General features: G+C 47.4%; 1 protein-coding gene across 4 annotated transcripts in view; it reads right to left on the bottom strand.

Moving 5' to 3' along the window:
• Positions 1 to 17,129, bottom strand: part of CABP1 (calcium binding protein 1) — a 33,208-nt gene extending 16,079 nt beyond the window's left edge. For 2 of the 4 annotated variants that reach the window (XM_073312785.1, XM_073312787.1), the window contains exon 1: positions 15,967 to 16,055. Coding sequence is in view for 2 of the 4 variants with exons in the window: in XM_073312783.1 (XP_073168884.1) it covers positions 15,967 to 16,572 (606 nt within the window). In the remaining 2 variants the exon portion in view is untranslated. Of the gene's footprint in view, positions 1 to 15,966 lie in introns of all 4 variants that reach the window. The other 2 variants (XM_073312783.1, XM_073312784.1) reach the window with 2 other exon arrangements.
• Between the last annotated feature and the right edge of the window lie 334 nt (positions 17,130 to 17,463).

Raw genomic sequence — 17,463 nt, 5'->3', positions numbered from 1 at the left:
AACAGCAAAGAAGTAATTTTTCTGCTTTCATACTATCCGGCTGTAGGAAATGCTGTAGGATCCCTGGGTGTGAAGAGAATTCACAGATATTCCACAACACTGTGGTCTCTTCTACCAAGAGTCGCTTCAAGGATTGGTTTAGGAGCCCTGACTGTGATGGGAGCTGACAGCGTCTCCAGTTCCAGTCCAGAAGGAATTACTCCTCATTCTGCTAGTATTATACAAAGGTGAAATCTCCACACGCTATAGCCAGCCTCTCAGTGCCCCTTGAGTCCCTTCTCCAGCGCATTCTCTGGGACAGATCCTGCACATGGTTATACCAACAGCATCTGAAAGACATACAGCCTCCAAGATGGAAAGTTCACTATGGAGGAGGTTGTGGTGGCAGAAATTGGCCAGAAACTGCCTACCACCCAGGGCAAATGGGTGTTATCTAACCCTGAAGAGGGGTTTGGGCAGGGAGGATGGAGAAGCACAGGTCAGGGCATCCCCTGAGGAGACTCCATGGGCAGGGTCCCTATGGAGCCCTGATGGGAAATTTAGCATCTCTTGCCTCCACACTCCCAATCCCTGCAGAACCCCTCCAGGGAGCACAATGCTGGTATCACAGCCCACCTTCCCTCGGAGTAGAGCGGGATTAGGTTGCACAAAGAACTGTAATTCACCCCTCCCTGCAGTAGTGTCAGTGAATCAGATCTTCTTTCTGTTCTGTTGTTTTGTGAACCACAGTTTGAGAACCACAGATGCAGGGGAAAACGCAGGACCATATTTGGGAGCGGGAGTTTGATCCGGTCCCAGCCTCACTCAGCAGGAGAGCTAGAGGAAGCACTAGCCATGGGGGAGCTCCTAGCTCCTCCTCTCCGGTGTATGTGGCTACTGATTTGAGCCTGCACTGTTCAGAGATGCTAATGAAGTGCTATTCTGGGCCAAGGTGTTGGCCGTTAATAATGTTCTTTGTCAGCTGGAACCATCCCTGGGCTCCTTGTTTATTGACAAAGTGCCTGTCTCCCTTGAGCAGAAGCTGCCACATAGCAAGTGAGACATCTCGCTCCTTCACGAGACAAATTATTCCAATTCCAGAGCAAACCTACAAAAGAATCACCTCCCTGCTGCTCATGAATCTCACTGTGACAGGCAGCATAGGGCCAGGAACGCCCTGCAATTGATAAATATCTACCGCCTGTGTCGTCCGAGAGGGGAGGAAACGGAGCAATTTATCCAGACTTCTATCCCCAGAGATGGCACTGGCAGAAGGATTAATCAAATCACCCAAGCTGCTACAGGAGAAAGTGGAAAGGCAGGGAACTGCAGGGGGGACAGGACAGAAGACAGACAGAGCATAAGGCAAGGGTAGTCAATAAGTGGACCAAGGGCCAAATCTGGACTGCCCAATGCTTTTGAATGGACCATGAAATCTTTTATTTTCTCTGGAGTCTGGACCTTGACTATACCTTGACCAAGAAATTTGGACCTTGACAAAAAAAACTGATTACCCCGGCATAGGGGAAGGGCCAAGAGGAGCACTTCCAGATCCGGAAGGGTGTGGTGTATCCGGGATTGGACCCATTTTGCACTCAAGTGTGCAACATGAGCATAATCCTAAATCTTCAGCCCCTCCCTCTGTACATAGAACTCCTCTAAAGTCAAAGAAACAGAGCACCTGTCCAGCAAGCCTCCAATTTAGGTAGTAGAGAACCTAAGCCAGTGATACTCAGACTGAGGCTCATGAGCCACAAGTGGCTCTTTAATGTGTGTCCTGCAGCTCTTTGCAGCACATGATATTAAAACACTGTATGATTTCATTATTAACCAATCGAAGTTATTAACCAATCAGGATGCTTTTACTATGTTAATAACCAATTGTAGTTGATAAAATAATAATACTTGGTCAGTCATTTTGCTGGCTCCTGAACCACTGAGGTCTGAGTATCACTGGCCTAAGCACATCTACTGATGCACATCCTGCACAGCCGATTCATTTTACAGGCTGTGGTTCGATTCCCATTCCCATCCTCAGCACCTCTAGTGATGCGCAATGAGATGTGGCATCAAAGCTGGCAGAAGGGGTATTAAGAAATCTGGAGGGAGGGAGCCAGAAATGCAAAAAGGCCAGTGAAATCTATCTTTACCCCTCCTCTACCTCTCAAGCTTCTGTGCCTGGGAGGAAAAGAACCCTAGGAGTCAGCAGACGGTTACGTGTGTACACAAGCGTTTCGTGTGGGTGCACATCAGTGGGTGGATTTATGTGTGTGTGGGTGCAGGTGATGTGTGCATATATGTTTGTCCACACATATGAGGTTTTCTTTAGAAAAGTCTGGAATTGTTTCATAAAACTTTTTGAAACATTACTGGGCTTTTGTGAGATTCAACTGTCGCCTGGGTCCTTGCATCCCCACTAAGAATCCCAAGGATGGGACATGGAGCCTGGCTTGGATGGAGCCTGGCTTGGAGTTGGAATTTATCATGCAGGAAGGAGAAACTTGCTATGGAGATTGACCACGGCATGAAGCAGGAAGGAGCCTGGTATGAAGGCTGGGATAGGCACAGAGTAGGGGGATGGACTAGATGACTGAATACTGTCATTTTTTCCATCTCTAGATTCTATGATCAGAAGGAATGTTGTTCTTGAGAGAGATGGAGCTTAGTGAAGTAGGTTTTCACCTGTAATAGCAGCTATCTGTTATAAGACGCCTCTTCCTGCTAATGATGAAAACATGGAACTGACACCTTACATACAGACATTAAAGAGGGTCTTCTTTCCAAAGACAAATGTTGCTGTGTCCTAGTTCTGATTAGTTCAGGGCAGCTGGTAGGGCTACTTCCAGTAGCAGAGAATGCTGACAGCCCCAAGAGAGAGATCGAAAACCAACTCAGAAATCGAGATCTGAGAGGGGAGGAGGGGAATTTGCTTTGTCAGATTGCAGCCTACCTTGGCAGCATAGAATAAAAGTGTTTCTACTGGGCAAGTAACAGTTTCCAGAGGACAAAGCATTCCTGTTCCTTATCAAACTTCAGGTCCCTTACAATATGTCATCTTTCATCTTCTGGGACAATAGATCAGACCCCTGTTTGTGACTGGTATAACAACAATATTAGTGTGGTGGTTTAATCTCTGGTGAGAATATATGTATGAGGGTCAAACTCATCCCCAGTGGACCTCTACTGAAGTCAGTGGAGCTACCTAAGGGACAGATTTGACCTATTGTGTATTTGGAAGGTTTCACTGTTTTTTATCTTGAGAAACCCATCTGACTCCTGCCTGTTTCTTGAGAAACCCATCTCACTCCTGTCCCACTCATACGTGTGATTTCTACCTGCTCTGGTTCTGAATTCTTTCTCAACTTTGCCATGAGTTTGCATCTGGATTGCTAGCTTTCAGCCTTGTTCTTACTCACCCTCCATGTGGTGGCTATATAACTCTGTAGAAATAAGAAACAATGCAGTCATGTTTGTTGGATGACTTTCAATGAGCCTGTTGATTAGGATTTATTAACATCCTTGGAGCTACATTGTCATTGGTATCAGGGGTCCTTCTGTTACAGCTCCCAACCACTGGTACCAGCGCTGGGCCTCCAAATATCTGAGACTGGTCATCTTCCCCCCTTCTGTATTAGGCCCTGGCATGTTATTGCTGCCCATTCAGTTGTGTGTTTTCCAACCAGGAATAGAGCTTGGACTGTACTATGCTCCAGTCAGGCAAAAGCAGGTACAACTGAATGCAGGGGCAGCAACAGGCGCAGGCTTGTACAGGAAAGGTCTTAGTCTAGCAGGCAAACACAACTGCCTGAAGAGTTTGGGACCTTCTTTATTCTTAAGTGTCCATTGCTGACTCATGCTGGCCATAACATTATATGAGTGTTTCTCTTCTATGTTACACTAATTGGATCAGATTCAAACACAATCAGAAAGTCTGTTAACAAAATTGAACCTCCACAGATATTTCCCATCCCTCCCAAGGTATAAGAACCATGACCTGCAATTGCTGCTCAGGACAGTTTTATCTCTAACTGTTCAAAGAAAAGCAGAGGGCCTGAATCTCAGTTACACACTGTAGAGTGGAAATGGCCTTCTAGTTTAAACAACCTTTCCCCTCAGTGCCCATCCTTGCCCTAAACTCAGGAATAGGGGAAATGTGAATCAGTCGCACTGTCTGGAAAAAAACATGACACTGCAGAAAACACTACTTATCCTCTGATCCCAGGGTCAGCCTGGGTCTGTACCTGGTGAGACACTAAGTGCTGCAGTCAATGGTGCTGGTGACTAGAGAGGTGGTGCTCTTCCCTTGGAGTCAACACTAAACCAATACCCCAGTGTGACACTGCAGATTGGTATGAGGCGAGAGGTATCATCATAGAACCAAGGTCCTGCTCATATGCACTCATTAAAGATCCAATGACACATTTTGTAAGAGTCAAGGTGGTATCCCAGTGTGAGGTCTCCTGATCAAATTCCAACTCGGGTGATCATATTCTGCCTTCCTTAATTGCCCCTCCAGTTTTTTAAGTGAATACAGGTTTCTTCTTTACTTCCTGTTCTGGACAGTTGTGTCATGTTGCTGTGCAGTGTTGCATAGCTGCCACATTCTACCCCAGAGTGGAGGGTGCATATCAGTGCGGGATGAAGTGATCCATGTATATCCCTTCCCAGGGTGGTTGCAAGACGGTACACATGTGCAAAGTATGTTAAGTAAGGGATAGGTAGCATAGAGATTAGAATATTTCAACACTTTTGATTTAATGGTGACTTCAGTCACAGGTATATTGAGTTTGGTAGCCTCATCTTAGTACAGTAGGCTACTAAACAACTGCACAGGACCACACCAATTGTAACAGCTGTTTGCCTCTATTCCAAGAAGGGATCTTGAACTGGAATAGAAGGGTGATTCAGGTTTATGGATCCTGCTGACTATCTACAAGGTCACACGAATGTCACTGGATAATTAAAAGGGAGGCCAAAGTTAGCTAAGCATCTTTTACTGGATATATATCATACAGTTGCTTGTTATTGGAAATCAATACCACTCATGGCTCATAGGAGGAAAACAGCAACTGGAGCTGTGATGCCGGAAAGAACCACAGCTAATTTTGGTGACAAATACACAGGATCTGCACTGTACCTAGTGCCAAACTCTTCCCTGATTTATACCTTGTGAAAGCCCATTGACTCCAATGATATTTCATGAAACATAAGTCAAAGCAATACATAGTCCTTGGAACCTACACTGGGCTAATTTAGAGGGCAATTAATTTTTTTTCTCTCCCAAAAGATGAGCCTGATCCAGCCTGCAGGTTTGTGCATGTCAATGGGTTAGATATGATGTTGTATATTTGATGAGCAGAGCAATGATGGATATTTGTTTAGCTTGGTTTTACTTTGATGTTTTTACCAAATCCTTAAAAAATAAAGATCTATTTTAAAAATATGTCACTAACAAAATTAGTGCTCCCTGGCAGAGGTGCTGTGCTCAGGAATCTTGCCCATTGCCCCTCAGTGCTTCTGTGTGCCTGGCTTCCATCCTTCAGGCTCTTTAGAAGCAATTAATGTGATAAATTCTTCCCCCTGCTGAGCAAGACTGCATGGATGTGCTCAAGTCAAACCGTGTTTTTCCGTGTTCATAACACACAGGGGGCTCTGTGAATATACTCTGCATATCTCTAGAGCCTTCCAGCTGAGGAGCTGAAAGACATTAGTGAATTAAGCCTACAAACACAACTGTGAGGTAGATATTATCCCCACTGTACAGACAGGGAACAAAGGTACAAGTAGGGTGTCTTGCCCAAGGTCTTTAGCATAGCTAGAAGCAATGTGAATAGTCTGTCTCCCAATTCTGCATGTTAACCACAAGTCCCTCCTTCCTTTTCCAGTAGAAGATGTCAGTCAGTGGGTGCTCAGCACACCTGAAAATCAGGGTATTCTTCTTTAGGTGCCTATACATTTAGATGTCCAACTTTAAGAACTAAAATTTGAAAATGTTAGCCTTTATATGCATATATGTACATTCATGCAGGGGGATGTGCACATATATTGGATTGTAAGAAAACTGTATATTTGAAGTTGTGTGTGTGTATGTATATTTTTAAATAGAGGGAGTTGTGTTTTGTGTGTGTGTGTATCCTTCTAAGAGAGTTTTGTGTGTACATATATTTAAGTGTATTCATGGAGAGTACTCTGTATGTAAACATATAGGTGTTTGTGTGTATGTATGTGTGTACATATGTACATACATATATAAGGTTGTGTGTACACTATGTAAAATGATTTTGTTACACAACGCAGGTTGTGTGGATACATTTAAAGAAGTCTATATACAAACATGTTGGAATTTGTGTGAGCATGGGTATACATGAATGTTTGGAAAGGATCTGTATGTGTGTGTATATACAGCTTGTCTTTGCACACAGGGATGCATGTACCCATACAAAGGAGTGTATGTATGAAGGCTATATGTCTAGTTACAGGGGTGCCCATATGTAGATTGTGCACATACATACAGGGTTGCATGAATGTATGTTGACTGTGTGTATACATACAGGATATGTATGTGAGTGTGCACACAGGCATATACTTGTGTAGCAGTTGTGGCCATGTGTGCTCTTCTTCTACCATGCAACATCTTCTGTACTAAATACCTGTTGGATGATGAGGGCAGAGAATTATCACAGCATCCTCTGTGCTCCTCGGAGGAAGGAGCTGTTGAATTTAAATACCTCCTGTCCTGTTGGGAAGTTGGGGAGGACTTGGGGGCCACATACGTCACAGCCTCCCACAATGCGTCACTGCCTTCCTGCTCCAGGACTATTCCGAATGGTTGGTGGGTGTATGTGTGAAAGCTTGGCAAGATGGGGTCAATAAGGGGAAGAGCCCTTAGAAGTTTGGGGGTGGGGACTAAGCTAGAACATAAAGAAGTCTGCTAAGGAGAAACCTACACTGAGACTGTAAAAAGAACAGGAGTACTTGTGGCACCTTAGAGACTAACAAATTTATTTGAGCATAAGCTTTCATGGGCTACAGCCCACTTTATCGGATGCATAGAATGGAACATATAGTAAGAAGATATATATATACATACAGAGAACATGAAAAGGTGAAAGTTGCCATACCAACTCTAAGAGGCTAATGAATTAAGATGAGCTATTATCAGAAGGAGAAAAAACAGTATTGACAGAGCCAGAAGAGTACCCAGAAGTCACCTACTACAGGACAGGCCCAACAAAGAAAATAACAGAACGCCACTAGCCGTCACCTTCAGCCCCCAACTAAAACCTCTCCAGTGCATCAGCAAAGATCTACAACCTATCCTGAAAGATGATCCCTCACTCTCACAGATCTTGGGAGACAGACCAGTCCTCGCTTACAGACAGCCCCCCAACCTGAAGCAAATACTCACCAGCAACCACAGACTACACAACAAAAACACTAACCCAGGAACCTATCCTTGCAACAAGGCCCAATGCCAACTCTGTCCACATATTCAAGTGACACCATCATAGGACCTAATCACATCAGCCATGCCATCAGGGGCTTGTTCACCTGCACATCTACCAATGTGATATATGCCATCATGTGCCAGCAATGCCCCTCTGCCATGTACATTGGCCAAACTGGACAGTCTCTACACAAAAGAATAAATGGACACAAAATTGACATCAGGAATCATAAAAAGAAAAGCAGTACTTGTGGCACCTTAGAGACTAACCAATTTATTTGAGCATAAGCTTTTGTGAGCTACAGCTCACTTCATCGGATGCATGTACTGCCTTTCTTTTTGCGAATACAGACTAACATGGCTGCTACTCTGAAACGTATCAGGAATCATAACATTCAAAAACCAGTAGAACACTTCAACTTCTCTGGTCACTCAGTAACAGACTAAAAGGTGGCAATTTTGCAACAGAAAAGCTTCAAAAACAGACTTCAACGAGAAACTGCTGAACTGGAATTAATTTGCAAACTAGATACCATTAACTTGGGCTTGAATAGACACTGGGAGAGGCTGGGTTATTACACAAATTGAATCTATTCCCCCATGTTAAGTATCCTCACACCTTCTTGTCAACTGTCTGAAATGGGCCATCTTGATTATCACTACAAAAGTTTTTTTTTTTCCTCCTGCTGATAATAGCTCATCTTAATTTATTAGCCTCTTAGAGTTGGTATGGCAACTTCCACCTTTTCATGTTCTCTGTATGTATATATATATCTTCTTACTATATGTTCCATTCTATGCATCTGCTGAAGTGAGCTGTAGCCCACGAAAGCTTATGCTCAAATAAATTGGTTAGTCTCTAAGGTGCCACAAGTACTCCTGCTCTTTTTGCGGATCCAGACTAACACAGCTGCTACTCTGAAATCTGCCACTGAGACTGTAGTGAATTCTGCTGGCCAGCAGCAGAGGGCGCCTTGGTGACACTGACAGAGTAGAACCTCCCTCACTGGAAAGTCCCATAAAAGGCAGGGTCCCCTGGAAGCGAGTGGAAGGGTCCCTCAGGGACAGAAAGTAGGGAGGGTCCCAAGAGTGGAATGGGGCAGAGAGGAAATGTTTGGTGTAGGAAAATGAAGCCGAGAACAGGGTCCCTTGGTGTAGACCTTCCTTGGATCACAATCCTGATCCTGACCCTTCCCCTGAAACCAGAGTCACAGCACTGGATTCATGCTAGATGTCTGTGTCAAAACCATCTGTTTGCCTTCTGCAGGTTTGCTCTAGGCTACCGGGACCTGCATTCTGGGCCTGGGATCCAACTTTTTCCTATCCTCTGATTCTGCACCAGGCACCCATGGTTAGGATTTCAGAGTTGTCTTTATACCAACATCCTGTTTCATTCCCTCTCCTCTATAGTTTAACATTCTGGTCTCAGAACTGATCGTTTCTCTGCATCTGGGCTCACTCTGGATACTCTCTTCTATGACTCAAACAGGACCTCACAGACACCACAATAAATGCAGCAACAATAATAGTTCAGTCAGAGAAAAGCAGCTGGAGAGGAAATTATGCTTCCCTCTTCTGTTTTATTCTGTGTTAAACTGTGCACCCAAGTTCAGTGTTTAATCAGCTAGGAAGAAGAAAAGGAGGACTTGTGGCACCTTAGAGACTAACAAATTTATTTGAGCATAAGCTTTCGTGAGGTATAGCTGTAGCTCACGAAAGCTTATGCTCAAATAAATTTGTTAGTCTCTAAGGTGCCACAAGTCCTCCTTTTCTTTTTGCAGATACAGACCAACACGGCTGCTACTCTGAAACCCATCAGCTAGGAAGGAGACTTAATGGAGTCGGCGCTAATGTGGGGACTGGACTATGACCCACTGAAGAAATTCCCTGCCCCTCAAAAGATTATGTGAATCTAACATCCTAAATGTGCAGCTGTGAGAACTAGTCTCCTCAGTTCACCATAAACATTGAGACATGACTGCTCATCTCTGCTATTGTACAGCCTAGGACTTACATCCAAGAGACTCTATCACTGCAACACAATGACATCCCCTCAGCTATAGCACAACACAGCATACAGGGACCTCCATCACTCACACACATCTGTGTAAGACAGTCTGGGATCCGGAAACTTCCATCACTGAAATATAAATGACTCTCTCTCTCGTCATTCAGACTGAAGAGTATCCTTGTGCATTTCTGCTTGGAGGGCTCTAAGTTGTGGGTCTGATGCAGCAGTTCTTAGTCAGGCAACACTCCCATTCAAATCAATAGGAACTCAGAATTCCCAGTGATGTCAACGAGAGTTTTGCCTTAGTAAGGACCTCAGGATAACGTGGAGAACAGGGAGAAAGTGCTCACTCCTTCTCTGTGGGTGGCGAGGAAATATTCTCTTGCCTTGAAGTTTCTGGCTCCTTTTGGAGAAGAGCATTCCTTATGGCAGTTACTCACCCCTACAGCTTGGGACCCCAACCACCTGATAAGCAGGGCTAGTTCCCTTCACTCTGGTTTGATCCATGATGCACCCTGACTCCATTGCTCTTCTACTAGTAAACTCCGAAGAGATGGAAGTAGATGGACAAGGAAAGGGAAAGAAAAAGAAAAAAGAGGAGGCTGCAAACAAGATCTTTCTCCTCCTCCTGTTTAATGTTCATTGGGTCTCTAGAATTAAAACCTGATCCAGGAGTGGGACTGCAGACATCAAAAAGATAAAGCCTCTCATGGCCTCTGCAGATGGAAATACAACAGGCCCTTTGGCCCTGGGCACTTAAAGACAGAGCCTGTAAATATTTGATAGACTCCTATGGCTTTCTCTGACCCGCACGATCCCCAGGCTATTAGAAAGCAGTTGACAGAAAACTATGTTGGGAAATCACTTCATTAAAAAATTTAACAGCCAGGGAGGGCGTGAAAGCAAAACAGCTCTGAAAACGGCCGGGTCTCACATGGCAGGATCACTTACAAGTTAATATTGCATGGCAAATGCCAGGAAAGGCTCTGCTCAAAGGGCCAGTACTGTGGAGCCAACAGAACTAAACAAGAAAGAATTGGAGTTATGCTACAACCGCGCTGCTATCCTTGCCACCACATTATTACATTGCTATGCTACCAGGCTACTGCTGCACTGCTATCCTGCTGCCAGGCTCCAGCTGCCACACCACTGCGGCACCACTATCCCTGCTGCCAGGCTACTTCTGCACTGCTGTCCTGTGAGCACACTACCACTGCATCACTATCCCTGTCATGCTACTGCTGCAACACTGTCCCTGCTGACATGCTACTGCACTGCCGCTATCCCACTGAGATGTTACCCCTGACAGCTATCCCCGCTGACACACAAATGATGCACCCCTTTCCCTGCCATCAGGCTACCCCTGGACTGCTATCCCTGCTGCCAAGCTACTGTTACACCTTATCCCTGCTGCCATGTTACCCCTGTACCACTATCCCTGCTGCCACGGTAACACTGCAGTGCTATCCCTTCTGCCCTGCTATCCCTGCTGCCACACTAACACCGCAGTGCTATCCCTTCTGCCCTGCTATCCCTGAACCACAACCCCTGCTGCCACGGTAACACTGCAGTGCTATCCCTTCTGCCTTGCTATCCCTGCTGCCACGCTAACACTGCAGTGCTATCCCTTCTGCCCTGCTATCCCTGAACCACAACCCCTGCTGCCACGGTAACACTGCAGTGCTATCCCTTCTGCCCTGCTATCCCTGCTGCCACGCTAACACTGCAGTGCTATCCCTTCTGCCCTGCTGTCCCTGCACCACTATCCCTGCTGTCACGGTAACACTGCAGTGCTATCCCTTCTGCCTTGCTATCCCTGAACCACTACCTCTGCTGCCACGGTAACACTGCAGTGCTATCCCTTCTGCCCTGCTATCCCTGAACCACTATCCCTGCTGCCACGCTAACACTGCAGTGCTATCCCTTCTGCCCTGCTGTCCCTGCACCACTACCCCTGCTGTCATGGTAACACTGCAGTGCTATCCCTTCTGCCCTGCTATCCCTGCTGCCACGCTAACACTGCAGTGCTATCCCTTCTGCCCTGCTATCCCTGAACCACTATCCCTGCTGCCACGCTAACACTGCAGTGCTATCCCTTCTGCCCTGCTGTCCCTGCACCACTACCCCTGCTGTCATGGTAACACTGCAGTGCTATCCCTTCTGCCCTGCTATCCCTGCTGCCACGCTAACACTGCAGTGCTATCCCTTCTGCCCTGCTATCCCTGAACCACTATCCCTGCTGCCAAGCTACTGTTACACCTTATCCCTGCTGCCATGTTACCCCTGTACCACTATCCCTGCTGCCATGCTAACACTGCAGTGCTATCCCTTCTGCCCTGCTATCCCTGAACCACTATCCCTGCTGCCACGCTAACACTGCAGTGCTATCCCTTCTGCCCTGCTGTCCCTGCACCACTACCCCTGCTGTCACGGTAACACTGCAGTGCTATCCCTTCTGCCCTGCTATCCCTGAACCACTACCTCTGCTGCCACGGTAACACTGCAGTGCTATCCCTTCTGCCCTGCTATCCCTGCTGCCACGCTAATTCCGCAGTGCTATCCCTTCTGCCCTGCTGTCCCTGAACCACTATCCCTGCTGCCACACTAACACTGCAGTGCTATCCCTTCTGCCCTGCTGTCCCTGAACCACTATCCCTGCTGCCATGCTAACGCTGCAGTGCTATCCCTCTTTCATGCTAATGCTGTACTGCTATCTCTCCTGCCATGCTGCCACATTACTGCTGTACCAATATCACTGTGCCACGCTTCTGTGCCACTGCAACATCCCATTGCCACGCTGCCATTCTACTGCACCACCATCCCTGCAACATGCTGCCACGCTGCTGCTCCAACATCGGACACCAGGCTGCCATATTACTGCACCACTCTCCCAATTGCAAGCTGCTGCACCACTATCCTCCTGCCACGGTCATTCTTCCCCACCACTGCACTAGTATCCACCATCCAGCTGCATTATTGCACCATTGCATTAATATCTCACTACTACACTGTCACTCTAAGAAACTACTCCTGGACCATAACAACACTGCATTAAGTTCACTGTACAAAATTGTATTTCCATAATACTGCACTAATTTTACTCTCACTAATTCACAGTAATCCTCCCCTCCAGCACTGTATTAACATCTCACTCACTGTTTTATGGTATTACAACACTGCACTGCCAGACTGGCACAGCCCTGTGCTAAGATCACACTGAATGCAATTGCCATGAGACTGGATATCATGCCTTTACAATATTATATTACTCCATCATTAGACTGCCAATCTGCTACACCACTGTGCTGCCAAGCTACAACACTACACAAATATCCCATCCTTGAACTGCCAAAATATGCACACGGTGCACCAGCATCACTTCCTTATACTTCCCCAGGACTGTGTTATTATATCACTGCATTGTCCGTACTGTACTATCAAGTCGTTCTGGTGCTGTACAACACCCAAGCATAAGTACCACACTAAAATGCTCTTATAATATTATGTATTACTCCACAGAGCCAACACACTAATATGTCATTAGCCTAATGTGACACCGTGGCTTATACTAATACAGTATTACAACACCCCACATCTGTTTATCCATGCACCACTGGACTACTACAGTATAGCACTTCTGTCCATGCTCTTGTTTCTTTCTGTACAGTTACAAATCTATCTGCCTAAGACACAACTCTGGAGTCCTGGGCTGCTATTGCACACGGCTACAGCAATAATGACATACTGTGTGAAGTCATCCCTGCAACATTTTCTGCCGGTCTGATTGTACCACTGTAGTATTCTGCATACGTGGCCATATCATTGCACCACTCTGTAAGTACAGCAGGATGTTTTTCTTGTGTATCAAACACATACTGGTGCTCCTGGATCATATTTTGTCATTGCTGTAAATCTGCAGCATTGTGCTCCCCTCCTAATGTGTAACTGAAAATTTATTTTAACTGCTTAACTCACCGTGTGATAACAACACAGTGGGCTGGGTGTGTTAGCTAGAAATTCCTGGACTAAAGAAACTGTTTACTCTATGGTGCTGTTGCTCTCTTCTAATGACAGTGTGTAATAAATGGGTGTTGCAGCTCCTGCAATGCTATATTGCACCCCTGTGCCACTGCATCCACCCATGACTGAAACGGGCTGCTATAGGTAGACTTTCCTGTCCTCCCCTACGACTGCAAACTCACATTTCTATCCAATTGCTAACATTCACTTCTCCACTCCTGGGACACAGCCTCCATCTCTTCTACTACCATGACAAAACTTGCACTTGCTGCTGTCTTAAGATCTCCATCCATTCCTGAACTTTACAATTACAATTTTCTTTACTTTGTGCCTGTGCTCCTGCATCCAACTATTTCTGCATTCCATGCTGTAGCTACCAGGGCATTCCTGCACTGCTGTGTTCACCCATTCCCAAATGTTCCTACTACAACCCATGCCACACTCCTGTCTTACATTATCCATTGAATGGTCATTTCATCTAAATCCTTTCAGAGAAGGCAAGAGGCAGACAGATACAGATACAGAATGCCACGCTATGAAAGAAACATCTCTGTTTGTTCACAAGCACAGGGGCTATGCACTGGGTAAAAGAGCCAGAAGCAGCATTTCATCTGTACCCTTCTTTCTTGTAAGCAAGCCAGCATTATTGAACTGGGGGGACTAAATCTTGCAGAGTTTATGGCATGCAGTAGAAGGTGGTGACACCTGAAAGTGGGTAGGCAACACTGATATAATAAAGAGCCCATTCAGAGCCAGTTTCCATCAGTGGGAAAAGGTCAATTCAAAACTAGATAGACAATGGCTTTTGTTTTGGGGATCCCGCCCCTGGCATGGATTTATTTTGTGGTTCTGATACTTTGAGGCCATGCAGGGCTACAGAGCTAAAATCTACACTCGGTTACATCTCCACTGATGTCAACCAGGTTGCAGAGATGTAACTGAACAGAATTTAGCCAATAGATTTCCAGATATGCTGGTGGCATATTGCTCTTTCTCACCTAATTTAGCACTGGCACTGACAAGGACCCTGAATGTTGCTACTGAAGGATTTTATTCCTGAGTTTTGTTGTCCTGTTTGTGGGGCGGGGAGAAATACTAGTTCTGAGTCCACTGCAACAATAATATTAATATCCCATCAAATAAAGTATTGTTGATTATGCAAAGTCCTGGGAAAGGGGAACAGGTAAGGTTTGATTTTCTTCAGTGCAGTCAAGGTTATCAGAGGAAGACAGCACTTTCTGCCACTGAACTAAACAGACCTGGTGCACACTGTCCTTGCTCTTGACTACTAAGGTTCTGCTCCTCCCTTCCTCTCTCCACCACCCCAACTTCACTAGACATTTCTACACAACCTCCCAAGCCAACTTTGTCTATAAAACAAACCACAAATCCTAATTCTGGTTTCATTGATCACTCCCTGTACTGGAATTTAGCACTTCAGGCTTTTGGTTTATATCTATAGTTGTGCTTCTGGGAGATCTCAGTTACATTAATCTTCCTGGAGATTACATTTCCCAGTATTTTCCCATAACGGCTCTAAATGAACATTGGAAGTGAGGCTCCCTTTGCCTCTTCACTTTTAAAGAGTAGCCCTGTCAGGGGTCATTTCATTACCAGGCGCAGCTAAAAACAACAGCTTTGTACAGAAAGAGCTTGCAAACACTGAAAGCATCTGTTCCTTCTCAACACACTGACTGAGAGGGTTTCAGAATTGGGTCAGAAGGATTTTTTGTCCCCCTCCCTTCTTCCGACAGCTCTGCCATCATAAATGAGTCATATTCTCATTGCACATAAATGTACCCTCAGGAGAAGTAAACATATAAAGAAAAGAAAGGGCGAGAAAGACTAATATCTGCATTTCTTTTTCAGATCAGATTCTTTGACTCCCTCCCCCAAGACTAGAGTGGATTTTCAGCGAACCAAGGAGAGAGGGGGATGGGGCGAGGGGTGGGATTCACTTTGGTGTTGGGATGAAATAGAATTAAGTGCCCGATATCTCTCAGAGCGCCACACGCGGCGCAGCACATGCAGACCCGACCAGGAAGAACCCTTTGTCACCCAGGAGACTAGGGCAGCTGCGGCAGCGTCCGCCTCCCAATGGGGATTTCCTATAAGCCATTGACCTGACGGGGTTTGTTCTTTCCTTAGGGAAGACAGAAAGTGCACAGATTCCACCCCCCGGCCGTCCTTTATCAATAGACACTCGCAAAGCCAGCTCCCAGCCCGCACACCTAAGCCTATGCCATGCCCGTCCGCGGTACAAACCTTCCCGCTCCACACAAACACACGCACCTTAGTTCACACTTGCAAGGAAGACGCCCCTTTAACTTTACACCACTGTGATGCAAATGGCTCAGAGAAGTTTGGCAGAGGCAGCCAGGAAGCAGTGCATTTATAGCTGCGAGTTTATCTCTAAAGCACAGGAGGGCTCCGAGCCGGCAAGCCAAAGATGTGTAAAGGGGCAGAAAGACGCGGGTGCTGGGCGGGTGTGAGACACTCTGGTCCTTACCTGGCCAAAGACGGAGCTGAGGATGGGGTGCAGCTGGTGGAAGAGGGGATCTGCCTCCCCGGACCTGTCGCTGCTGTTGGACTTGGTGGAGTACTTGCTGCTGGATTTGGACAGAGGTGACGAGCCTTCAGAGAGCTTTAGGGACTCTCTGCTAGACCCCTCTCTGTGACCAAAGAAAAAGTCCTCCTCCCTCTCCTCCCCATCCCTCTCGGTGTGCGGCTGCTGTTGGTCCCGGCTGGGATGCTGCTGCTGAGAGTGGTGATGGTGATGGTGCCTAGAGGTCCTCGCTTCTGCCTTGCTGCTGCCTCTGCTTGGACCTCCTTCTGTTGGCTCCGGCTGGCTCTCGCCCTGTCCATGTGACTGCTTCTGGAGCCCCTTCACTCCATTCTCCTTGACTCCGGGGTGGCAAAGTGGCCTCCTGGAACTGGGGTCCCCATGGAGCTGCTCCTGGCAGCTCAGCTCCCGCGCTGGGTACCTGGGTTGCCCTTTCCCGCCCCGGGCATGGCTCTTCCTGGGCTGGGGCTCCGCTCCTGCCGCAGCCCTCCGGCTCCCCCCTGCCTTCAGCAGCGAAGTCTTGGATTCGCTCTTTGCAATGGGCGAGCTCATCTCGGGGAGGCTACAGACGCATCGTAAAGCCCGCAGAGGAGGGTGTCTGGGGGAAGCTCTCCGCCCGGCGGTCCCCACGGGCTGGAGGAAGTGCTCGTGGCATGTCCTTGGGAAATCTGCTTAAATTCAGCACCACGGCCCATGTGACAGCTCAGACAATGGCCTGGGAAGGCACTGGCTCGGCCAGGGAGCAGGGGGCTGGAGGGCACCGTCTCCTCAGCAGCAGCCTCCCCCTCCCCTTGCTGGCCTTCCAAGGTGCCGATGCGCAGCTCCTTCAGGTGAGGCGCTGAGTCTCCTCCTCCCCTCCCCAGCGAGAGGAGCCGACCCGGGGGCGCTGGGGGACCAGGCGGGCGCGGAGAAGCCGGGCGCTCCGCGGCGACCGGCGCTCAGCGGCTCCCCTCGGGTGGATGCGGAGGGCAGCAGCCATCTCCCACCCAGCCCGGGCTGCGCTGTCTGCAGCTCCCAGCAGGCACGGGGAGGATGGAGATCGCTGCGGCAGCTGCATGAATTTTTAACCGGGGATCGGGTGGTGCGTGAACGTGGAGGGGAGTCCGAACGCCTGAAACCCGAATCCGTCCCTCTCACCCACCAGGAGGGGCTGAGGGAGCCGGTTCGGTGTCAGGCAGAAAATGAGCATCACCATAAACATCCAAGGACGCTTCACATTAGCCCCCTTCCCTTGTCTTGGTAACCGGCCCCCGCCTTGACTTGCAGGGGGGTCAACTTTCCAAGCAGCCCTGGCCCAGCTCTTTTGTGAGCAGGAACTTGAAGAGAGGAAAGCGGACAACAGAAAGAGGACTAAATCAGGCTACGCATAAGAAATAAAGTTTGGCATTGCTGTGGGGAAGCTCACACTGCAGAGGTCAGGGGCAGGGCCCTGCTGTGGGGAAG

Source organism: Lepidochelys kempii, chromosome 15 (assembly GCF_965140265.1).
Source record: "Lepidochelys kempii isolate rLepKem1 chromosome 15, rLepKem1.hap2, whole genome shotgun sequence".
NCBI classification, from domain to species: domain Eukaryota; kingdom Metazoa; phylum Chordata; order Testudines; family Cheloniidae; genus Lepidochelys; species Lepidochelys kempii.
The sequence above is the reverse complement of the archived record's forward strand: the minus strand, read 5'-3'. Positions and strand labels throughout refer to the sequence as shown.